This window comes from Crocuta crocuta, unplaced genomic scaffold (assembly GCF_008692635.1).
Source record: "Crocuta crocuta isolate KB4526 unplaced genomic scaffold, BGI_CrCroc_1.0 scaffold371, whole genome shotgun sequence".
Classification (NCBI taxonomy): Eukaryota; Metazoa; Chordata; class Mammalia; order Carnivora; family Hyaenidae; genus Crocuta; species Crocuta crocuta.
Genome location: NW_027530617.1, coordinates 1,318,575 through 1,343,841, shown reverse-complemented (window position 1 = coordinate 1,343,841; position 25,267 = coordinate 1,318,575). Strand labels below are relative to the sequence as shown.

At 40.4% G+C, this 25,267-nt stretch overlaps 1 protein-coding gene across 1 annotated transcript in view; it reads left to right on the top strand.

Annotated features, from left to right (window-relative positions):
* Window positions 1–3,872: 3,872 nt before the first annotated feature.
* The window catches only part of SLC17A6 (solute carrier family 17 member 6), a 37,600-nt gene continuing 16,205 nt past the window's right edge, over window positions 3,873–25,267 (top strand). Inside the window, exons 1-3 of the mRNA XM_077768059.1 lie at window positions 3,873–3,958; window positions 6,734–6,986; window positions 8,525–8,643. Of these exons, the coding sequence (XP_077624185.1) occupies window positions 3,873–3,958; window positions 6,734–6,986; window positions 8,525–8,643 (458 nt within the window). The remainder of the gene's footprint in view (window positions 3,959–6,733; window positions 6,987–8,524; window positions 8,644–25,267) is intronic.

Genomic DNA, 25,267 nt, shown 5'->3' with positions numbered 1-25,267 from the left:
TTGCAAGAAACTACACTAACTCATGCTCCTTCTTCATCACTGTTTGCATGACTTCAGGCAATTCAAAAAATCAAATTTTTCTCCTCAATAAAATGGAATAAAATTAGTTTACCCTGAAGAATATAAGGAATAAGTAAGATCATGTAAATCAAAGTCATTGATAATTTGTAATATGCTACACACTTTAAATAAATTCAATAAAATCTTTTATTTTTTAAATAATTTTTAAATAGTTTATTTATTTGGAGGTGGGGGGACAGAGTCAGAGAGAAGGAAGGAGAGAGAGAGAATCCCATGAAAGCTCTGCACTGTCGTCACAGAGCCCAATGTAGGGCTTGAACTCAGGAACCATGAAATCATGACCTGAGCCAAAAACCAAGAGTTCATTGCTTAACCGACTGAGCCACCCAGGCACCCCAAAATCTTTTATTTTTAGGAGTGCTTGGGTAGAGGGGACAATACTTGTCTAATAATTCCATTTAAAGCACTGTTAAAATTAGCTGGAAGAGGATGGAAGAGGTAAGGGAGGTAAGGGAGTAAGGAGGTAAGGAAGGTGTCCACAAAAAGGAAGTCTTTACCATATCACTAAATTAAAACCATATATGTAACTACTAATAGTTTTGCATAAAGATAAATCTGGTGATCTTAAGGTCACAAAAGTGTATGTTCAGTGTTTGAATTTAGGGATCACACAGGAAGAAAACCTACTGGATATGTAAATAGTGCCTGAATATTTGTTTCTGCTATTGGGAGCTATTAATTTAAGAAAAGCCTAAATGGCATTCTTTGGTCTCAGGTGGCCTAGTAATAATTCTTGTAATTTTCCACACACAATATTTTCCCCTTGTTTATGACTTTGCTCAAGATGTCCCCTCTGGATGGGATGCTTTCCAAGTATCACCAGCCCTCTTCACCCCTCCTCACCCAATTCCACTGGGCTGCCATCACCTTCACAGAGCTAAGTTTCCCTTAAAGTATAAAAACAGACAAGGAAACATCATTTCCTATGTTCTTTTCTATGTAGTTTCACTCCCAGGCTGGGTTATTTTTTTGTCCAATTTCATCCATAATTATTTGTAATTGTATTTATGTATCTATTTCCAATAGCCTGTGAGATCTTTCTGGGAATATTCTCAGAATCTAGTGCAATTCTGGGCACTAAGTGATTATTTTTAGAATGAATAAATCGATATTAGCAACAATTCTGATTCAAGTACTTGCCCTATTATCAAGAGAATGGAGGAGCCAGATGACATTCATTTCAATAAAGGTGAATGTAATTATTTTACTCTAGAAACAATGTTTTCCTGTTGGATTTATATTGCTTGGTGCCACCACAGATAATCTATAGTGCAGAGTTAACAACTAGGTTTATTGGTAGTTTAGGTCTCTAGTTATCTGAGGTGAAATTCAAGCAGGAGTGCTGAGGAGAACCAGTTTTATATCACCTTCCTAGCATCACAGATATTTATTTAACTTATATTTTTCACATCACCTCCCAGAATTTCAGAATCGTGGATATCCTTAAATGAATTTGGTCTATTGAACTTGGTCACTAAAGATTTAAAAAACATAAATATTTTGAAAAGTACCCTAGATGAGTAAAGTCTTAATTTACTTGAATCTTTTATTTGGAAGGAGGTAGATTGGTGGGGGGGTTTTCCCTCTTCTTATACTTGATCATCTTTGGGGATAGATACTATTTTGAAGCATTCTGGAGTTTAAGAAAAATCTGATCCACTGTTTTATAGGGATATATATTTTAATACATGTTTATCAAAATGAGAGAAAGATGCCTCTAGTATTCTTTTCTTCATTATAATTCATAATGAAATATAATATGACTACTATTAAATTTAATAATGAAGATGGTTTTAGCTACTTTTGATAATTTTTTTTTTTTTGTTTTTGGCTATCCATTCAGTGTATACACATCCATAATATTACTTTGGCTTCAGGGGACATTCCTACATGTTTCCGTATTTAGATCCATACTTTTGAGATTTGTAACCAAAATCCCTAAAAAAAAATCTACTCCCCCTGTTGGCTTAAATAAAATCCAAAAATTTTGACCTTGGCAATGTGACTCAAGGGCAGTCAGTTTTGTAATCACTTGGCTGAATTGCATCTAAGAGGTTTGCAATTCATGTTAAATTCATTAATAATTAATACTAAGCTAGCAAAGCTTTCTTGCTTTGCTTAATGAAACAGATTCATTGATGCTACACCTAAGCATATGAAAGCAAAAGTCTTACATGAATGCCCCTCCATAATCCTGCTTTAGGGTAAGATGGCATAAGGAAAAAATCACCTTTAAAAGGAATGTAAGCAATTCCAAATAAATCATGAAAATATTGATGATAATTTGTTGACAAGCACAAGATATGGCCACAAATTTTGTCAGTATATTGATATTCTCATCGTGTGCTGTAAATTAGTTAAGCAAAGAATCATAAAATCCCAAGGAATTTATACTAAACTGCCCATATTTTATTTAACCAAGGACACTAAGGTTGCAGCTCATCTTTTCTTTCTCTTTCTCTTTCCTCCCTCCTTCCCTTTCTACTTTCTACTTTCTTCCTCTTTTTCTTTCTTTTCTTTACTTTCTGTTCTCTCCTTCCTTCCTTCCTTCCTTCCTTCCTTCCTTCCTTCCTTCCTTCCTTCCTTCCTTCTTTCTTTCCTTCCTTCCATCAAGAATTAAAACAACACATGAACAATATAATTATGCATTCTGTGTACATATGCTTTATATCCAAGTACCCAAGTGCCCCAGAATTCCACAGATATAAATGAAGTATGTTTTAATCTTCCTTCCCTGCAACATTGTCAGAGCTGGCGGTAGCGTGCTGGGCAAAACGTAGGAAACTAGAAGTAACTTGTCAATTTTTAATAAAGTCTTCCTCCCTTGAAGAGTCAAATGCACCATTCTCCCTGCAAACTCTGGCGATGATGACATATTTCCACTTGGTTTCCATAGCATCCATTCCTGAAGATCCCCAGAATGGTCTTTGGTCAGGGCAACCACCCAGCTCCCCCAGAAAGTTGGCAACCTGGCCAGCCAAAAGCAGCTTTCCCTTTCCCGGAAACTTACTCTGTCCGTGGTGCTGAACAATTCTGCCGAGACGCGCCCTGAAGAGCGCTGTCAGCTGCGCTGAAGAAATCTTCCCTGACGCTGCCCAAATCAGAACTGTGTATCTGTTATTTACTCACGTCCTCAAAGAGCAGCAAGCTTTCTCCATCTTAATTCGACACTACCGCAGAGCAGAGTTGCGCCGGCGTGATAGGAGGAGATCATAGGCAAGGAGGAAAAACTAACATCAGCATTGCTCACCTGAGACCTCAGATGCTCCCATGAGTTTTGGAAGTGCTCTGCTCCCTACAGCAAAGACACCATTAAAAAAATAATACTATTCTTCTGACTTTGCTTTTACACAAAGGATCTGTGATATTTCCGCCCTTCCGTTTAAAAGCCAGAAGATTTGACAGCAATAAGGTTTTCAAAATCGGGAATTTGCATTGTTTTTCAATGGACTGACTTCCAGGACAAGGACTCATCTGCACCCGCCCAAATACCATGGCACTGCGTGCGCCCTTTGCCACCGGATCCTCCCCTTCCAATGAGACTTTCTGATTGTGTCTACCAACTCTCCTATTAGGAAACCCGTGGGTTGCATGCAGCTATTCTGTTGTATTCTCTTTCTCACTCCCTCCCCTCTCTCACTCACACTCTTGCTGGAGGCACACCAATACCGTTCTGCTGAGAAGAAAAAGCCCACAACTACCTTAAGCGATTAAGACAATATGCGCAACTCTCGCCTTTCATAGCGATCACTTTTAAAATCTGGCAAGAGCCTACACCTGTCTTTGCAAGAATGGAGTCGGTAAAACAAAGGATTTTGACCCCAGGAAAAGAGGGGCTAAAGAATTTTGCTGGAAAATCCCTTGGCCAGATCTACAGGTAAGAGAAAACAAACCCATATTTGCCTGGGGCTCAGCATGAAAAAAATCTGCAGGGCTATTTCCGTAAACCCTGGTTGCTTTGAGGGATTGTAATATGATCGGAAAGACTTTTTTTGTTGTTGTTATTGTTGCTCATTGCTCAAGTGGGGCTGCTCTAGAAACCTGCTTATTAATTCAAGAATGTTGCATTAAATGAACCTGTGGTGTGTGTGTGTGTGTGTGTGTGTGTGTGGTTTTTGCTTTGGTACCTGCAGATTCTCATCCTTTCCTACCCGGGATTTACCCTCTTTATAACTGAGAAATGATGAGCACCTGTTCAAAGAATCTTTCTTTTGATGCTCATAGTGAAAACAAATTCCTTTAATGCAGACAAATGAATTTTAAAAATACAACCCTCAAAGAAATTAAACAAGAAATTCCAAAGAGTAATGGCAGGAAGAGATTTAGATCTCAGCTTTAAAATCATTCAAGTAGAGAATCTCCCAGTGGAATCTTCCTTCTCTTCTGGAGGAAGAATCAAAATATATCAATAATTGATAGCTGAAGCAGCTCCTCTATCAGAATCCAAAACACTATATATATGTTTTAATATTTGACTTCTCCCAGAAGTCAATTTCTTGCATGGCAAATGTCACAGTGTTTATAAGAAAAATCATAATAATAACCAGCAACATGACTTTGAAAGCAGCAGAGATGATTTAATTTTTTTATCCTCCCTGTAGCCAATGTACTAATTATGCTGAAAATTTTACAACTTTAAGTCATTTTAAGAATATTATATGAATACACTTTCCTTAATAATATGAACAAAATCATTAAGAGAGGGTGGAAACAGAGGATAAACGATTCCAAGAGAGTGCTAATTTTCACATTTGGGAAAATGAAGCCTTTAGAAGTGTAGAGAAAATATAGAGAAAATGACCAATGTACATGCTGATTTTCTAAACCTCTTTGGCTCTGGTGGGCTTCATATAGGCACCATCATGCACCTATGCGGCAGTAGATACCGCAAGGGCCCTGCAGTCCCTCAACTGCCCTGGAAAAAAGCTGTTCTTTCCCAGCTCAATGGCCTTCAGGTGGGGAGTTCAGGTGCATAGTCCAATATCAGCGTATGAAGCCAATGTAAAAAAAAAGAAGAAGAAGAAGAAGAAGAAGAAAAGAAAAGAAAGAAATTACATTAGTTGAATTTTTTCCTCCCAGAATAAATTGCCATGTGTTCTGACTTTGGGATTGAACTTTAAAAATAAGAATTAACATAGCTGCAAAATCATTTATGACTTATTCCCCAGGTGGTATTTTGTAAAATTTGGAAGTCTGACATTTTTTTTCTGGTAGCCCCAAATTGCTTGGCAGTCAGCTCCCAACCTGTGTCTTCTTGGAACTGATCTTAAAATTTCATTTACCTTACTCCCATGTATGAAAAAAAAATGTGTGTGAGCATATCATTTAAAAGGGCACACAGAAAAATAAACTATATGGTGGATTGAAAAAAATCTGCAAACTGTAAACGGAGAGGTTCTTTGTTTAAATATCAAAAGTATTCATCTCAAGAATCCACGGTGATTGTACTGTTCACATTAATTCTCTCCTTTTTTTTAAAAAATAAACATTTCATGGATATATTGTGGATTAGAACAATACCCTCAGCTTTTAGTAAAACCATTCCATCACTCCACTTTCCCCTCCCTTCCCCCCCCAAGGACGAAAACCGAAAAGGAATTGAATTATACGTGTGAAATCTTGTGAAATACTATGCAAATTAAAACACACACACACACACACACACACACACAAAACAAAGCATAAATTTGAGATCTACTGTGGTGTGGGACATCTTACCAGCGTTGATTTGGGGCACGTCTGTGTATCTGGAAGTCGCATTTTACGTCTTTGGAAATGCACCCATGACAGTTTTCGGTGTTTGTAACCGAGATAGTAATGACGCAAGATTGTGAATAATTAATTATTCATGTTCTGGCAGTAGGAAGCTTAGGTGTCGGCCATATGCTGCGGAGGCCTTTGTTTTAAACTCGAGTAACAAGGAAAAGAAAGTCAGATGTGTAACGGGAGAGTAAACGTTGATCCCTGGGACTGGAAAAATGGGCAATAGAATGCGTGCGTGACACTCTCAGAGAGCGTTCACAAGATCTTCTCCGCGTGGGCATCGGGCAGGAGCGGCCTTCGTCCCTGGGGGTCCCCGCGCTCAGCTACGAGGCAGCATCTCGTGTCTGTAGCCGAGAAAGCTTCAACTTAAGCTGGNGGGGGGGGAAGGGGGGGCGCGGGGGCAGGGCTCAGCTGGGCTGGCCCGCAGTGGACCAGCCCTCAGGAAGCTGGTGGCTGGATAAAATCGCCCATCGCCGGGGGCAAAGCACTGCAGGTGGGAGAAGTCAATACAGTTGCTGACCAGGCGCCGCTCCAGGAGCCCATTCCTTCCCTCACGAACTACCGATCCCCGGAGAAAGTTAGGCCCCAACTGCCTGTGTCTGTTAGTCTAAGCGCTGCGGGATGGATCCCGAGGAAATGCGGGTTGGGTGCCACTGGCCAGGGCCAGGCGCTATTAAAGTTGAAGAGATGCTGCGGCAGGGAGGGGGGCTAGCAGGAGGCTGGGGAGCCAGGGAGGTCCAGAGGCCGGGTGGCGTCCTAGCACCTGAAGGAGTCGTGCGAGGCAGCTTCCCCGACCCCCAGCCCTGACAGGCCCCGGGAACTGGGATGGGCCGGCGTCGGAGGTGCCTGACCCGTCGCGTCCTTGCCTTTCCCCCGCTCTGCCGCGCAGGGTGCTGGAGAAGAAGCAAGACACGGGGGAGACCATCGAGCTGACGGAGGATGGGAAGCCCCTGGAGGTGCCCGAGAAAAAGGCTCCACTGTGCGACTGCACCTGCTTCGGCCTGCCGCGCCGCTACATCATCGCCATCATGAGCGGCCTGGGCTTCTGCATCTCCTTCGGCATCCGCTGCAACCTGGGCGTGGCCATCGTGGACATGGTCAACAACAGCACCATCCACCGAGGGGGCAAAGTCATCAAGGAGGTGGGCAGCCGCTGGCCGTGTGCGTTCGCGAGGCCGCCTCGCCTGTTGGAGCTCCACTTCCCCGGTGACAGAGGGAAAAGCCTGCATGCTCGCCAGCCCCTGCTAGCACTGCCTTTCTAGAATAGGAATAGACCGCGACAGCCTCAGGGTCTCCCTTTTCGCTTCCGGCTTTCTGGGCCTTCCTTTCCTCACCTGCCAAGTGGAAAAGAGCATCCACTCACTAGATTTTTGTCAAGGGTGACTCCATACCAGAAGCTGATGCTTAATAATGTACGCTAAATTTAAATCGAAATATTTTTCTTTCACTCGGAGGAAGGAGTAAGGCAGCATATCAGTGATAATATCCCCCTGATCTCCTCCAATTCTTACCAAACAGTCTGAATAATAAAAATGAAACAAAAACCGAAATGAAATCAACTGTGAGCATTTCGGCGGTTTCCACCGAAGGGTCTTTCGGAGCTGTCCGCCTAACTGGTGCAGAGAAAAGCCGCCGCTAGGAGTGCTTTGAGGTCACCGGGCATCCAGTCCCGTAATCTCCTGATGGATGTGTTGGGGTGACACCTAGGGAGAGGAAGGTCAATGTCAAAGTCACTGAAACCCGTGGGTCTAGAATTCCAGTTCAGCGATCTGAGCGACCATTAGCCAAGGTTGGGGGGAGAAATTCGGGAACTCACTGTGGATGCGAAGCTGTAAGCGCCGCTGGTCCCCGGCATTTCCCAGAGACCCTGCAAAGCACATTTAGTTTCAAAACACTACTCAAAGAGAGAAAAGGGACCCTCAGTTCCTCGGGAGGGATAATCGTTCCTCCGTCTTTCTGATGCAGATACTGACTTTACGTTTCACCCAGCCTGGTGAGGGCGGAGTTAGGCCTTGACCTTCAGACACACCCCTCGCCAGCTTTTCCCACCAACCCTGAGGAAATTCTCCTCTCCACTGACCACCCCCACCAATTCCCTAGGTTACTCCAAATCTTTCCCGGCTACGCCCATCCCCATTTTGCCTGGAGGATCCTTTCCCCTAGCTCCTCCGACCTCCTCACCTTCCATCCCAAATCCCTCACCTTCCTTCCTCAGAATTTCCCTGGTTGGATTTCATTCTGGAAGAGACTCCACTACTGCTTTAGCAATGGCTGGCGTGGGCGAAACGGAACCCCGTCGGGGGTCTCTGTCTCCAGCCAGCAAATGCAATCTCTCCCTGGAGAGTTCTAATGTTCAAAACTGAAGCTCCGAGGACTCCTCCTTCATCAAGGTGATCAGATCTGGCTGACAGTAGCTGCAGAGCAAAGCTTCGGCCAGGGCGCCCAGCTTCGCCGTTAATTGCAATACATTTTAAATGAGCACGGTTTTTTAGTTGAAAGAAGCATTTCTTCTCTATATGAAGGTATAGATTCAATTTTGTTAGAAAACGAAAATTCAGCCACCTCCACCCCCAGAATGCAGGGAGTACCCCGGGGATTGAGGGCTCCTGAGGGTGAGTTTGCAGCCCAAACACTGACTCTCTTCTTTCCCTTCACCCCGTTTCCCCCCCTACCCGCATAGAAAGCCAAATTCAACTGGGACCCAGAAACCGTGGGGATGATTCACGGTTCCTTCTTTTGGGGCTACATCATCACCCAGATTCCGGGCGGCTACATCGCGTCTCGGCTGGCAGCCAACAGGTAACGAACGGGCCCCCCCCCCCCCCGGGACTGGGGGTTTTGGGGCTTGTGCCCTCAGAAGGGGCATCAGAGGCTGGGGGCAGGGAACACAGCCCCTCGGGTATTGGAACTCTTGGGCGAAGTCCCCTGGCCGGCTGGCATCCCATCTCTCGGGGCTGGAACTGAGGGTGCCTGGTTCCAGAATTAGGCACCCAAGAGGCTTTGGGATCTCCACTCTGGGCGCTAGTTGCCGCTTCCTCTCTGCCCCGGCTGAGCCAACTTTTCAACAAATGGTCGACGTGCCTTAAGGCCTGGTGGGAGCTGAGGCCAGTCAGGGAGTGACCGCGCCGGACTGAGGCTCTGGGTGCACAAAGGCGAGCGTGTTGGAGGGCGTCACGTGCTGCGCTCTCCGCAGGGCGTCCCTCGGGTGCCCGGGCTCCCTGTGGTGCTGACCTCCTGGCTGGGCGCGTCGAACGCCCGGGCCACCGAGCCCGCCCAGATGGTGCTCTGGGTCTGGAGGATTTGTTTCTATGGAGGCAGGCGGGATTTCAGGCTCAGGGGCGTGCGAGTCCACCTGTTAATGAGCTCTGGTGAATAGGGGCAGGGGTGGGGAGGGCGCTCAGCTGGGTCCCACGACCTCCAGCAGTGCGGCGGGGACTGAGGTCGAGCTCCTAGCGCCTGCTCCAGGAATGCCGTAGGGGTCACCTGCAGAGACACCCAAAATATGGGGCATACGGACTGATAAGGATAGGGATGTCAAGGAGCACTGCCTGGCCCCTGGAGGGTGAGAGGCAGCTTTGTTTGCTTCCTTGTGTATATTAAGATAAATAAAACCAAGTGCTCCCTGAGTCTGAATTGGAAAACTGACAAAGAACGCATACACTCTAAAAAAAGTACGTTTTCGAGTATTACCAAATAGAGACCCCATATGAAGACTTGAGGTCTCTCTTCTGACCTCTATGACTTCACCTTTCTCATTCCCCTCCAAAGTCAGATTTTCTGGGGAAGAAATCTTGCACTGGGCACCTCTCTAGCCTTGATCTCTTCTTTGCTTTTGTAAACTGGTCCCTTCTCATTTCTCAGTAAAGTCTCCCATGCCTCTTCTAGTGGCTTTCGTCACCTCCAATCCCATTCACCACCGGTGACTTCCTGCCTAAGATTTTTCAGTCTTCTCCAGAGCCTTGGAAAGAATTCTTGGAAATTTATTTTAGGTTGAACAATCCTTGGACCAGAATTTTTGAGCAATTCTTCAAAATGTCAAAAGAAAAGTGCAAAAGATTAGGAATAGACGTTTTGAAAATCATCTTTACCCTGACATCACGATGGTTAGTACTCAGACCCAACAGGAGACAAACTATTCTTTTGAAAAAGGAATCAGTGTAAAATGAAAATCATTAACTATTTAAAAAACTCAATTTTATAGATGATATGAATAGAATTAAAGACAATATGTCCTTAAATAGTACTGATAATGTAATAATGAGCATATTACATTTTTGGATTTCATATCTCTAATGCATAATGTCTTGAATCTTTATTCCCCTAAATATTTTTCTAAAACAATATAAGCTTCCCAGAAAGATAATCCAAATGTACATATATCAGTATTTTCACTTCAGGGGAAAAACAACCAAAAAAAATCACACACACACACACACACACACACACACACACACACACGATACAGGAAACTCGATGCAAAGTGAAATGAAACTATAATGACTATGCCTTTAAGGTTTTTTTTTTTTTAGAGTCAAAACCTTCAGCTTGCCAATTGTTAAAATGCTAACATTTTCCTGCCAGGAAAAAACACCAGGGATGCCCCAGCTTTCCCTCTTTGTAACACCAGGAGGTCAGGTAACAGGTTTTCCTGGCTAAAGAAAAAAAAAAAAATGCAAGCTCATTGCTATCATTTGTGTTATGTTTATTAAAGACTAATGCTGACTCAGGTTTTAATTTACTTGGTAGATTTTCCTTAAAGGAAAAAAATGTGAACTTTAGAAATCATATTTGGATCTGAAATGGATATTCAAGGAAGGGAAACTTAGTATTTTCATAATATTTTCCATGTCTTACGTTCTCCAAGACTGAGAAAACTAAGTTAAAATTCATTGTAAAATGTTACAAACATATAGAAAATATAGACTGACTTCCTTATCAGATCTTAGGATTTTGACATATTTGCTTCATTTGAAAAATATAACAGAACATTATAAATACACTTGAAGCTTTCTGTGAAAACAGGTCTAAAAGATATTAACAGTCCTTTTTCGGATGATAAAAGTACTGTATACTAAGTAATAAAAAGTGATACAAAAGAAAATATAATAAAAATCATAAATAATTTAATCACACAGAGACCTTATTGTTAATATGTTGGTAAATGTCCAAGCAGTCCTATATATGCTACCTAGAATTTTATCTTGGAAGGTTTTTTTTTTTTTAACAGAAAATCTGTAAGATTTTTGTAACTGGTTTGAAAGATGTGCATTTCCTATGATGATCCCTTTTCAAAAACAGTAAAAACAACACGGCGTGACGCGTTTCCACCTACAGATATTGTCTGCCCACTCATGTAAGCCTCTCCCTATAGATCATCTAATAGTAGAACCAGATTTCCCTTGGGTGGGATACTGGGGACGGAGTCCTTTCTGCCCAGGTATAAAAGAAGTTCCCTTTGGAAAGTCTTTGTCATCACAGTCATGGGCAGGACTAGGGTGGAGGAACTGAGGTGTGTGGAGATTGCTTCTCTAGGGAGAACAGCTCCTCGTTATGCCCCCTTGCAAATTTCTCAATGAAAAACACACAGCAGTGATTTTGCCTCTCCATTTTGTGCTTTAAACAAAAGCAGCAGCTCCCTTGGTCAGAACATAGATTCTTGGTCCCTTTTCTGGTCGAATTCTAAGTGTTCCTGCTTTCCTCATTGAGAGACAAAGCCAGGGGAGTAAAGGGAAGAGAAATCTCAGTCCCAGACAAGGACTCTTGCATCGTTTTCCCCTTTGTTTTGTCTTAAAGGCCTATTACACATCATGGGTAGGAGAATTTAGTCACCTCCATGGAGGGCTTTGGGGTGAGGAAGCCAAGGAAGGATCCTTACAAAATCCGTGGTGTTTTTAGATGAGAACATATTTACTATAGGGATAAAAATGCATTAGGAACAAATTCATTTTGCCTTTAAACAGCCCAGGACATGGTGTTGCAGTAATCCAGATAATTACAAATGTGGAATTGCTAAGGATTATTTTTTTTATCTTGCATTTAGACTGATGAGGCGCCTAGGCAAGTACTTAACAGGAGAAACAACGAGTTTTGGCCAAAGATGACCAGATTTGGCCTAAGATGACCAGATTTACCAAAGAATGTTTGGTCAACGTTATGTTTTTCACGGACAATATTGTCTTCACAAAGGCTGTCCTTCTTTCTGCCTCAGGGCGATATTATTTAAACCTATTTAAAAGTTTTCCCTGTTCTGCTCCTGTCCTTTTGATCTTCCAATGCTGATTTTGTTCTTTACAGAGCACTTATTGCCAGCGGTCATACCAGTATTTTACGTGTTTATCTGTTTGTTTTCTCCATTAACATGTAAGCTCCATGAAAGCAGGCTGTTGTGTCCATGTAGATCTTGCTGCTGTATCCCTAGCATTTCGTAGAGTGCCTGGTCCATGATGGATACTTGTTGGATAGAAGTGTTTGGGATTTAAAATAAGAAAAAAAGGCAATATGACATAGTCGTTAAGATACAGGTTCTAAGCACAAACCATGTGGGTTTCGACTCCTGAATGTACTATTTAATAACTGAGTGACCTAAAACATTATTCAACAACTCTGAACTTCAGTTTATACTTCTGTAAAAAGGGGATTAATCAAAGTACTTACTTGATATGAGTATCATGACCACTAAATAAGAGAATACGTGTAATGTTCTTAGAAGTGCCTGTCCCCTCGATAATTGTTGGCTCTTATCATTTATTATTAATAGTGTCCTGACTTCAGAAGAAAATGAAAGAATACATAACGTCTTATGGCCATTCGGCATTACTTGTGTTTAAATCTGTCTTAAGCATTAGTAATGCAAAAGGATTATTTCTATTGTGATAAAATGCATCCTTTCACCTGTTAGTTTTCTACCTTTAAAATTATTTTTCCATACACATTATTTACAGCTAAAATTATTATTCACTGAAAATGCCTTATGTCTCATTTGAAGGACTGTCTTAAAAAAGCTTTTCAGTCAGTTGTATAGAGAGTGCTAGTAATTCAGTGCATTCAGTCATTGAATTCTAGTCAGGCATTAGAAATACACTTAGAGAAATCCATTTAAGATCGAGGGTAGACTTCTCTGTTGAAAGTTACAGTTTATTTCCCCTACTCTTATCCTTTATTTAAAAAGTTTTTAATTCTGGTGCATCACTTTGTCTTTTGAGGTATTTCCTGGGTTTCTAACTTGACCTTTGCTATTTGAATCAGAGATTGAACAGTGGACGTCAGCTAATAGAAAGAGCCCATATTAAAGTGGGATAAGGGTCATCTAATCCAATCGTCTCACTTAGAGACCAGGAAAAGAAATAGAGAATCAGGGAAGTGGTGACTTGCTCAAGATCACAAAGAGATTGGGACTAAAACTCAGGTGTCCAGGGACACCTAAGTGGCTCAGTCGGTTGAGTGTCCGACTTTGGCTCAGGTCATGATTTTGTGGTTCATGGGTTCGAACCCTGCGTCCAGCTCTGTGCTGACAGCTAGCTCAGAACCTGGAGCCTGTTTCAGATTCTGTATCTCCTTCTCTCTCTGACCCTCCCCTGCTCAAGCTCTCTCTCTCTCTCTCTCTCTCTCTCTCTCTCTCAGAAATAAATAAAAGCATTTAAAAAATTAAAAGAAAAAACTCAGGTGTCCAGGAATGCATGACCGCAGGCTATCTCTACACTGAAATTTAACATCTCTGCCTGATACCATGTGCTTCACCACAAAGTTCATTTTCAGCATCAAGCTGAGCCGTCTGCTCTCTCAGTGAGTGCCTACAATCTATCATGCCCCAAATCCAGGACAGAAATCCAAGAATTAGAAAGAGAAGCCTTTAGCGGGCCCAAGGGATCCTTAGGTTTTGGTGGTAGGAGAAACATACTGTATTTTTCTCTGTGTCTGTACAGATTCCCAAAAGATTGTGCTAAACATGAATGATTCTGTTCTGTTCTTTGCAAAAGACAAACTCAAACTTGGTAATGACTTGAACAAACAGTGTGATTTTCTATAGGAGAAAACATAGTATTTAGAACTTTTACTCCCTACCTAGCCCTTTGGTCGTGTGGGCGCCTACTAGATTATAGAGGTTTGAGCATGACTGGGGGTATGGGGAAGGTTGGGGTACTTTAGACCTTTTGTCTGCAAAAAAAAAAAGGGATTTTTCTTTGGGATTTTGACTGATACAACTTAATTCATACCACTAATATAAAAGAGAGAGAATGGTTTATACTGAAAAAGTCTACAAGTTCAAGCATGGATTTTAAAACTGTTACCTAATGTTGAATTTGCAATTATAAAAACTGAAATCTAGTATACTTTAGGTAAATATTCTGACTTGCCTGATTCTGAAAAATTCTCATGTGAGAGGGATTTTTAGAAAGAGAGGAGTGAGGATATTTCAAACACACCACCTTCATGTTTTAAGCCCTGAAAGGAGCAATTTTACTGGTGTTATTCTTTTTCCTTCACAGAAATAAAACAATGAAGATGTACTTTATTTACTGGAATAAGCATTGGAAATGAATTCTTAAGCGTCATGACCAAACACATACACAAACATACTCCCTCTCTCTACCTATCATTCATCATCATTTTTTCTTCTCTACTTAACCTATCCATTGCAACCTCTATTGCAGCCAGGGGTTCATTAACCCTTCTAGTGAGAAACATTTGCAAATTCCTTTTGTGTAAGAAAGTAATTCAGACTATGAACAAAAAGCTGCTGCAAGAAACCACCATCCTACTGTGGCGGAAATGGCTTATCATCATCCAGTCCTTTAGGGCCAGAGGTGACTCTATTTCACTCATTTAGCAACCTATCAAGCATCTCACCACGTTTCCATTGTGGGCTTTCTAGGTTATGTGTCTGGGACGACACGGAAGAGACCTTCCTTTTTCTGACAAAAGAAAATACCCTTTGCACAAGATAAATAGATGGATTGAGAGGGGGAGGGGTCCCTAAGGGCTTGCACGTGGTTTGCTGACATGAGCTTCTCTTTCCTTCTATTCGCGCCTCTCACCCCTTACTAGCTCTGGCTTCCCCTGCGGCGGCCACATCCACCATACTGCGGTGCAGAGGCAGTCTCTAGAGGGGAGGGACGTGATTTTGAGGGAGGAGAGAGTCAGGTGGGCAGCTGGTAAAATGATTCTCTCGCCGCCATATGCCACTGTTGGGGCTGTCTCATTTCTCTGTCATGAGTGATGAAGTCATTTTTACAACTTAATGATGTACCAAGGGACCCAGAGGGCTGGCTTGTGCTTGTGTATTCCTTTTTAAACGTGGGACCAGGGCATCAGATGTGACAAAGGGAGGCGCCTGAGCCCTGATTTGATTAGATTAAATAGATTAAACAGCCTGAATCAGTCTATTCCTACAAACCCTCTAGGAGAGGATTAGTGCCACACCTGCGGTGAGGAACACTAGTTCCCTGTTAAGGGACAAGCCACTGCCCAAATGGAAATGGATTGATTGATTTGGGGAAAATGGATAGCATCTGTAGGAGTGACAGGTCACCAGTGGTACTGTCCCCTCTTCCGGGGAAATCCTCTGAGTGGGATTTTCAAACAAACCTGGTGTTGTTTGTGGTTGGGGGAAGAGAGCAATAATATGACTGAGATTTCCCGGCTAACTCACTCTGGACCCCCCTGAATGTTAATCATCAGGCAGGGGATGAGAAAATGATGCACATTTTCAGCAATTGCATTTGCTTTTTCGAACATTTCTGTATGGGGGATACTATATGCTTCTCAATTTGGGGAATCTGTTTAATAATATAGACTCTCCTACCACACATGCACACACACACCAGTGTTCTTAAAGTTATTCAGCGTACAAGAATATAATCATTTCACACTGGAAGACAAAGAAATGTGTGCGTGTGTGCGTGTGCGTGTGTGTGTGTGTAACAAGTAGAGGAAAAACAAGTAGAAATTAGGATTTAACTTGAAAATAGGCAAACTGAATTCATTTTAGTGTGTCATTTGCTGCAGGGGAAATCATGAGGAAAACAATAATTTTAAGTCATTTTCAAGTGGTTTATCATTTTGAAAAGCAATCTTAATAAGCAAATGGCTCTTATTTTATTTCACAGATGTTATAATGATGTTCTGCGAGAAATAGAGAGCACCCATCAGTTTCTAATCCTGTTCTTAAGGCATTGAAACGTTCAGATTTTTCATTTCTTTGCCTTTTTGTCTTGGCCTACTTACTGACACCCATCTCTGACTTGTGTTCACACTCGAGTGGGTTTTTCAGGTAGGACTTTAGCTGTCGATTATAAGGAGAGGGACTTTAAGCAAAATGAAATATGCTAGTTGAGATTCAGCTTATTGTACGGAATTTGAAGTTTGGCAATATTTATCTATTTAATAACTCAACGGTTTGATTATTTGTTCAGTGAAATAAATGGTTTAGTTTATTGCAGAAATTTTTTTTTTTTAATTTGTCAGAATTTTCGATGATGGGTTTCTTTTAGGTGTAGTACTGACATGAATATATTGCCTGATATTATATTTATTGACATAAATACTACCTGATATTCTAGAGGACTTAGATTTGCAATTCAGAAAGTAAAATAATACATTAAAAATGGGAAAAAGAAGTTTATTTGGGGAAATTTATTTCTAGAAGATGTTTTTTAATGTAAAGCATAATACGTATTTGCCTATACATTATTCACCTTTACTCAGAATAAGTGGAGGATAGGACCTTAAGTGAGTTTCTGAACTGCCATGGGTTATAAAGCAAACAACAGAACAAAATAAATCTGAAAATATAAATCAGAAGTCAGCTTAATTTTGCAAATGTGTAGTTTGTTACCTATATTGAATAGAATCTTACATTTCTATTCTATAATCACCATTCATTAAAATATTCTCAAACAAACTATGTTATTATTTGATGTTATTAAATTTAGCACTCGGCCTATTGAGAAACATTGAAAATATACCTGAAAACACCCACAATGAAATTTCAAAAGACAAAATTTTGTAAAAATGAACCTGAAAAGTCGCATAGGCCCACTGAAGTCAGGAGTAACACGATTGCTTTATGTGATGGAGTAGAGGACAACCTTCTCTTTCCCTGTAGTTAAGAAGAGTCTAGAAATCTAGCTTTTAGATTAATGTGGGGAAAAATAAAGCCAGCCCAACTGAATGGAAACACAGAAGAGACACTCTAACCATGTACAATGGAGAGAGCCGAGTGAATATCAGAAAAGCTTTTCAATCAATGTGAAGTAGATCATTCAGGGATAAAGTTTCTATCTCTCCCTAAATAGCACCTTTGTATTGGGGTAGGAAGAGAGAGGATATGGGTTATAAATTGTTTTTGTAACTGCCTTAGTTTCCCATTTCAGGAGGCAGATGAAATTAAAATTGAACAGAAGCCTAAACACATGTATCACTAACCTTTTTATACACATGATCTTTCTTCCTCAGAGAAACACTCTGGAAGGCAGATATTCTTTTTTTTTTTTTTAATTTTTAATGTTTTATTTATTTCTTAGAGAAAGAGAGAGAGAGAGAGAGTAAGCAGGGGAGAGTCAGAGAGAGGGAGACACAGAATCTGAAGCAGGCTCCAGGCTCTGAGCTAGCTGTCAGCACAGAGCCCGACACGGGGCTCGAACCCACAAACCGTGAGATCATGACCTGAGCCGAAGTCAGATGCTCAACCAATTGAGCCACCCAGGCGCCCCTGGAAGGCAGATATTCTTAACACTTATTTTACTGATGAGAGAACTGAACACAGAATGGTTGTTATTTCCTCAAATATCACTAGCTGGTAGGAGGAAGAGTTGGGATATCAACCCCAGTATGTCTGATTTCAAAGGATATGCTTCTTTTCTAAGCACATTTCTCCTGTTAAATACCTTTACCGTGTTCTTTAAAATATTTTTCTTTAATAGTGTCTTACAAAATTTCACTGTATTCCTTAGTGCTGAGCTAGGTCCATAGGGAAGAACATGGCTGTGGAATAATTTAAAGCATTTTTTTTGGTATGGTTTTGGTTTTTAGACGAGTCTTCTAATCAGAAGATAAGCCTGGAAAACCTATTATGGGGGAAACTATTTTCAGGGCAGCAGTGCTATGAGATACAATTATGTGTCAAAGTTGAAACCAGCACTAAAGATCATGAAACTCACATGAATATTAAATGTAAAGTCTATTACTTTCTGTTGAGAAGGATATATATATATCCTTTCTGTTTATCACAGCATCCTCATCAGTCTTTGAAACCACTCTTTCTAAAGCTCTGCTTTCATAATTAAATTCGGTGGTGATGCTTCAGAGATGACATATTGTCGTCTTGAAGAATCCCACCATTTATCAATATTTAACATCTTTGTGTATATTGTATTGTGCTTGATAGTCATTAGTTTCATTTGGCCTGATGTTACAAAAAGAAATATAAGCATTGAATATATATAATATATATATTAATAATATAATATATAATAATATAATATATAAGCATTGAATATATATATATATATATATATATAGGCTGATGAGGATGCTGTGATAAACAGAAAGTATAAAGGCAGTTGGTTTCGGGAGATTCTACAGACTTGTTCAGAAGACTTAAGGATGAAGCCAGTCTGGGCCACATATTTGAACTCAGCAACTATCTCAAGTGAGGATTTATCCATAGGATAAATACTCTAAACTCTAGTCCATAGCTGACATCCTACAGTTATTCTATGAGAGTAACTCAGCTTCCTAGGATTATTAGGATACCCGGAACAGCAGTTCATGCTTACTAAAAGCTCAAGAATATATACGTGGTCAATTGATCGAAAAGGATATTGGGATAACAAAGGTTCAAAGAAGAATCTTTTATCATACACATACATCTCAGGAAGGGAAATTATCATTGCCTTCTCTTTAAAGCCTTTCTACAAAAGTAACTGAATGGTCATTTCTTAAAAGCGTATCATATACAAAGCATTTTGCTAGCATCATGGGAGTTGAAAAAGTGAAATAAAGATACTGACCGTGTTCCGCAAGAGACGCAAATAATGCAGGGGGTAAGGGAACATGTGATCTCTTGAGTTAAGTCTTATAAAGGCAATCTACAGTGCTTGAGAAATATCTGAGAGGAGATTAGCTGAAAAAAGAGGTGTGTGTGTGTGTGTGTGTGTGTGTGTGTGTGTCTGGTTGGTAGTTATTAGAGATAGGGTGGAGAGTTACTAAGACAGGTATAATTCATTTAGACAATGCTGTACACTAAAATTATGTTTTGTTTCCTGCCAGATATTTTAGATGGTCTATTGAGGTACAGAATGGGACGCTGCTGTAGTTCAATCAATTCTGTGTGCCTTCACAATGGAAGAGAGGATTTTCAGTAGATGTCTTCATGCACTTTAAGCTGCTAAAATCTCAAGATGACATCTGAGTCTGTTGTTATAAAAATAATACTATTTAACTAGGCCAAAAGCAGTCTGGAAAAAAAGGGCAAAGAATAACAATTCTCTGGAAACTCTATTGAATGTTGGGAAATGTCCATGTAATGATAGATGATATTTATAAACCACACACACTATGAACCAGGCACTGTCCCCTTTTCATAATTGACTTATTTAATCTTCATCATAGTCCTTCGAAGTATGAAAACTTATTATTTCCATTTTACAAATGGAAAAAGTGAGGCTTAGAGAATTTAAGTAATAACTTGTCCAAGGTTGTCCCTAGAACGAAATTAGAGTTGGAATTTGAATTCACACAACATAACTGCAGCTTTTATTCTTAGTATTATGTTTTGCTGTTTATATGTCCCCAAGAAAAATGTGACAGCTGCTCAGTTGATTTGGCCAGTGAGGGGAGTTAAAATCAGGCCAGAGAACCTCACTTTTGTTCTTGATCCAGCCCTCAAATTACAATTTATGTTTTGTGAGAGATATTGTCTCTTTCAGCAGGTGTTTCCATTTCATTCTTGCCACTCCCTTCTATCATTAAAGGCAACCCACCTTTTCTAGCTATGTCTACCACTGTCCATTTTAGGCTTTTCCCCAACTCTGTCCCAGATGTGTCCTTTTTGTGATGTCTTAGGGGAATATCTAGCCTAGTCCTGCTAAACCAATGATTCTCAAGACAGGAAAATTAATGTCAGCATCACCTGGGAACTAGTTAGAAATGCAAATTCTCAGGACCCACAGAAACCTACTGAACTCGAAGCTTGGGCACCCCAAAATCTGTGTTGTTTTAAAAATATTTGTAATGTTTATTCACTTTCAAGGGACAGAGAGAACAGAATGGGAGCCGGGGAGGGGCAGACACAGAATCCAAAGCAGGCTCCAGGCTCTGAGCTGTCAGCACAGAGCCCGATGTGGGGTTTGAACTCATGACCTGAGTCCAAGTCAGACATTCAATCAAATAAGGCACCCAGGTGCCCCCGAAATCTGTGTTTTAACAAGCCTGCTAAAGTGATGATCATGAACGATGAAATCCGAAAACCACTATTTTATACTCTGGAACTTTGATTCTACACTTAGTTCTGTTTCTTCCATTTCTCTTTTAAAACCTAGACTTTGCTCATAAAAACACAAAACCCTCCCTAAATAAACTTCTCTATTTAATGACTTTGGAACATGGGACAGGAGTAGAATCCTTTTTTTACTCCTCACTGCTGCTATCATCCATTATTCAGCAAGTTTTTGTCTTTCAAAATTGTTATTTTATCCGATTCTTCTGGAATCGTGTATTAGTTCTGCTGCTATTAAAAGACATAGAATTTAGCAGTTAAGTATCCAGGATCTACAATCAGACTGAGTAAATATAAACCATAATTCTCCACTTATATCTATGTGACTATAGCAAGTTATTTAAACTTACTTGCACATAGCTATTCTAGGAAATAATTTCTGATTCTGTGAAATAAGGATAGCAGTAGCAGCTTTCTGATATTATGGTTAGTTTAAAATGAGAATCTAGAACAGTGACTGACATACACTAACAATTCAATAACTATTGGCTATTTTTTATTATTTCTATTTGAATGGCTCACATTTATGGATTTATTTTTATGTGCCAGGCACCAGTCTGAGCCCTTTAAGTGCATTATTTTTAGTCTCACAGCAGTCTTATGACATATAATATATTAATATCATCTTTGTACAAATCTTAATACCCCTTAAATGCTTAGGATATGCCAGACATTCTTCTGGGTGCTTTACTGGTAATAACACATAGGTTCTGTTAATGTCCTCATTTTGCAGACAAGGAATGAAGCATAGTCAGTTAAATAAATAGCTCAAGATCACTCGAGTAACACATGACAGAAATGATCTTCAAACCCAGGCAGTCTAGCCTTAGTATTCGTCCTCTTGACTATTACACAGCTCTGCCCTTTTTTATAGACAAGGAATGAGACACCCAGAGAAGTTACATAACTTGCCAGTCACACAGTTATTAAATGACAAAGCTAGAGTCTTATAAAAATTTTTGTATCATCTGTTTCCCCTTCTATCACCCTTTAGTGACTTTGGTGCCTTGCTTCTTTACAGTCCCTCAACTTCCCTAAAGTTCCGTGGATCCTGATCACTTTATGTCTCCCTGGCCTTAATGATCCCTTGCCCCTTAATTCCAATCAGATTTTGCTTATTTCACTTTAAGGGCTTGATCACTGATTATCTTCTATAATCACTCTAAGCTACATCATCTCCAAGATGTCATGGACTTACAGACCCTGCTCTTCCCTTCCTTGTTCAATCTGCATTTCTTCACACCCTCCTTACTAATTCCTTGTTCACAATCTCACCCTTGATATTTTTACTTCTCTTACTCAGGGTACAGAGTACTACCGTGTCCAGCCATTTTAAATACTGGCCGAGTTTCTGATATATAATGAAATCTCTTTCATGTGTTTGAACCTTTGCTGATCTACTTCCTCTTTTTGGAATTTTCCTCCTCCTCCTCCTCTGCCTCCTCCTCTTCCTCCTCTTCCTCCTTCTTTTCCTTCTCCTTCTCCTTTTCCTTCTTCTTTTAACACTCATCTTCTAAGCCCCAACCTGAAAGTATCCCTATGAAGGGCTTGCTTCTTGGTCACCCCAGCTGGAATGGAATTTTCCCTTTTTTGCTTTTCGTTTGTACTCCTGTTATGAGCTTTGGTTTAAGCTGTCTCTTGCTACTTATCTCTTTCTTTCTCCTAATGCATCAAGGACCATCCTTATATTTTCTCCTGAGTGCCTAGTAGACCATATTGGCAAAAGAGCACAGATTTTCACATCAGAGAGCCCTAGATGCCAATCTCCACTCTGCTGCTTGCTTTTATCTTATATAATTCTTGTCTCCATTTTCCTATTTGTTGTTTTTTTTTTTAATTTTTTTCATTTATTTCTAGGAGAGAGAGAGAGACAGCGTGAGCAGGGGAGGGTCAGAGAGAGAGGGAGTCACAGACTGAAACAGGCTCCAGGCTCTGAGCTGGCAGTCAGCACAGAGCCCGACGCGGGGCTCGAACCCACGAACCGCGAGATCATGACCTAAGCGAAAGTCGGATGCCTAACCGACTAAGCCACCCAGGCGCCCCTCCATTTTCCTATTTGTAAAATGAGAAGAAAGTGTGACTCAGAGAGGTGACGATTAAATGAATTAATGTAGGTAGAGAGATTATAGTAATTGTTCTGTAAGGCTTAGCTTCCTTTTCCTTCTCAGCACAGCACCATACTCTGAATACAGTCTCACAAAGAATTGGAGTGTGAATGAATAAATGAATGTTGAATGAAGTGGCTGCTTTAATTTTGGCTATGTGTAGCCCAGGAAGAGAAAGTGTGAAAGCTTCCCATACTGGGCAAGAATTTTGATAAGCAGATTTGTAAGTACTTGGATATTGATTTGGGTAACAATTATATAAAATTTAAAAAAGAAAGTGAGGTTCTGAAAAGTCTGATGGATTTTATTTTTAAATAGAAAAAATGTCAGTGCACTTCTATGATCCAATAGCAACTCATAATGAAAAATGGATAGTTAAAACAATCTAGGCATTTGCAATTAGGAACATTTAAAATGTCATATGATTATATTATTAGAAACACTCTTTAGGGTGAGAGTGGGAAGTAAACTTTGAAAGTGATCTGTTGGTGTTTTCTTTCAGGAGTAGTAGGGTGAGTTCAAGTAGCTTTGTGAAGATTACTATTTAAATTTACAATGAGAATCCTGAAACACATTGCTAACTACATGTGTGCATAATCAGATGAAAACTCTAGGGGTAAAACCAACTGGCTTTGGAATCAGACAGACTAGATTTGAACCAGGGTTCTTCTACTTGGAACTGGTTAGCGACTTGTGCAACTGATTTCACTTATCTGAGGCTTAGTTTGTTTATCTATAAAATGGGTATATTAATAATATATGGCAACCAATGACATGGGTTGTTAAGTGGTTGTGGAGATTTTATGGCATGTGAAGTGTTAGCCTGGTGTTTAGCAAATTGAAGAAGCATTTATTAGATTTAGGTCTAACTGTAATGGACACTTAATGAACAGTTCATGATTGATTCATTTCTACTGTTGGATGATTTTGTCCCCCAAGGGACATTTTGCAATTTTTGTAGACTTTTTGGTTGTTACAACTTGGGAGCCAATGCTACTACATCTAGCGCATAAAGGCCGTGGGTGCTGCTAAACATCATACAATGCACAGTGCCCCACAACAAAGAAGCATTCATCCAGAAATACAAATAGTGTGGAGGCTGAAGAATCCTGAGCTATAGAATGGATAAAAGTCCTCTCTCTCTGACATGTCTAGAGACAGCCATATTTTAAAACACTTCAAATGGGGAGAAATGGTTGCAAGTTATATGCATAGAAAATAAACTTCATGCATCATACTTTCAAAAAATTGTTGGAAAAGAAGACACACATATTAGATAAGCCTGGATATATACCTTATGGTGGGGTTTTTTTTTTTTTGTTTTGACAAACTTAGCATGCAAAATTATCACCTGGGTTTCTTATTAAAACACAGAATTTCAGGCTTCATTCTTAGCACAGTCTGATTTGGAAACTCTTGTGTGAAAAATCTACATTTTTAATAAGCACTCCAGGGAATTCTGTTGCAGCTGGTTCATGGACAACAGTGTGAAGAGATTCTTTTGAAGGGCTAAATGGGGTAGATGTATAACTCATACAAGCACTTTCAAAAACCCTGTTGCCTTACGTAGTTCTGGTTCTCATTATCCTTAAAGCCTGAAACAGGGTCAGTCTCTTCAGTATTGAGGATAATAAGCAAAGTGAGATACAACTATAGAAAGATACAGCAGCATGAGACTGGCAGTACCTAGAGAACCTACCCATATGTCCAAAACTTCAATGTCATTTGCCCTTCCTGCCTTCATCCTCTCTGTTACACAGGTAAAACATTCACACTTCCAGAACAATAGAAACATGTTCATCAGACCGGCCTTTGGAAACATGCACCATTTACCACTAGGTCCAGGAAACACGCCCTATACATTTTCCTCCCATTTTCTATCAGCCTTAAAGGAAACCTCCAAAATGTCCTGGGATTTGCACACAAAAACTTTGGGATTGCATTTTTTAAGAGAGGTTGAAATTCTTTTAACTGAAAGGTAATAATTAGTGAAAATACATTTTAAATCAATTTTTATAACAATTTTGGACTTTTATAAAGACAGCTCACAGGATTTTGCATTTCTTTTCTGAAAACATAAATCCATGTTTGGCAGAAGTTTAATGTCACTGAATGTGTGGCATTTTAATGAGAGTAATCATTTTTAGAAATAGGAAGTTCCTCTTTTGTGACAGACATTCAGGAAAAAAGTCATTCTTTGACTCAAACCTAAAGATACCTATTCAGCAAAGAGCAGAGAGGAAGAGCGAAACAGGTATTTTACTTCCTGAGAAGCCATTGAGGACAGGAAGATATTAGGTTACATGAAGTAAACAAAAGTATTTGACCTGATTGATGATTCATAGAAAAACAGCTGATCCACTTCAGCCTTTCATACAGTCATTTCTCAAATTTTAGGAGCTGATTAATAATGATCAAGTCCCCTTGCAGAAACTCCAGGCTTTGACTCTTACACTTACATGTGTCCCATGCAAGAATCAGAGTTTCTATGAGGCAACAATCTTCACTGAATTCAAGGCTCAATGGTCGACTTGAGAAAACTTGCACAGGGAGCCTGGTGGCTCAGTCCGTTCCAGGCTCAGTTGGTTAAGCATCCAACTTCTGCTCAGGTCATGATCTCACAGTTTCTGAGTTCAAGCCCCACGTTGGGCTCTGTGCTGACAGCTTGGAGCCTGGAGCCTGCTTCAGATTCTGTGTCCCCATCTCTCTCTGCCCCTTCCCCTGCTTGGGATCTGTCTCTTTCTCTCTCTCAAAAATAAATAAACATAAGAAGAGAGAGAGAGAGAGAAAAAACTTGCACAGAACACACAAATTAGCTCAT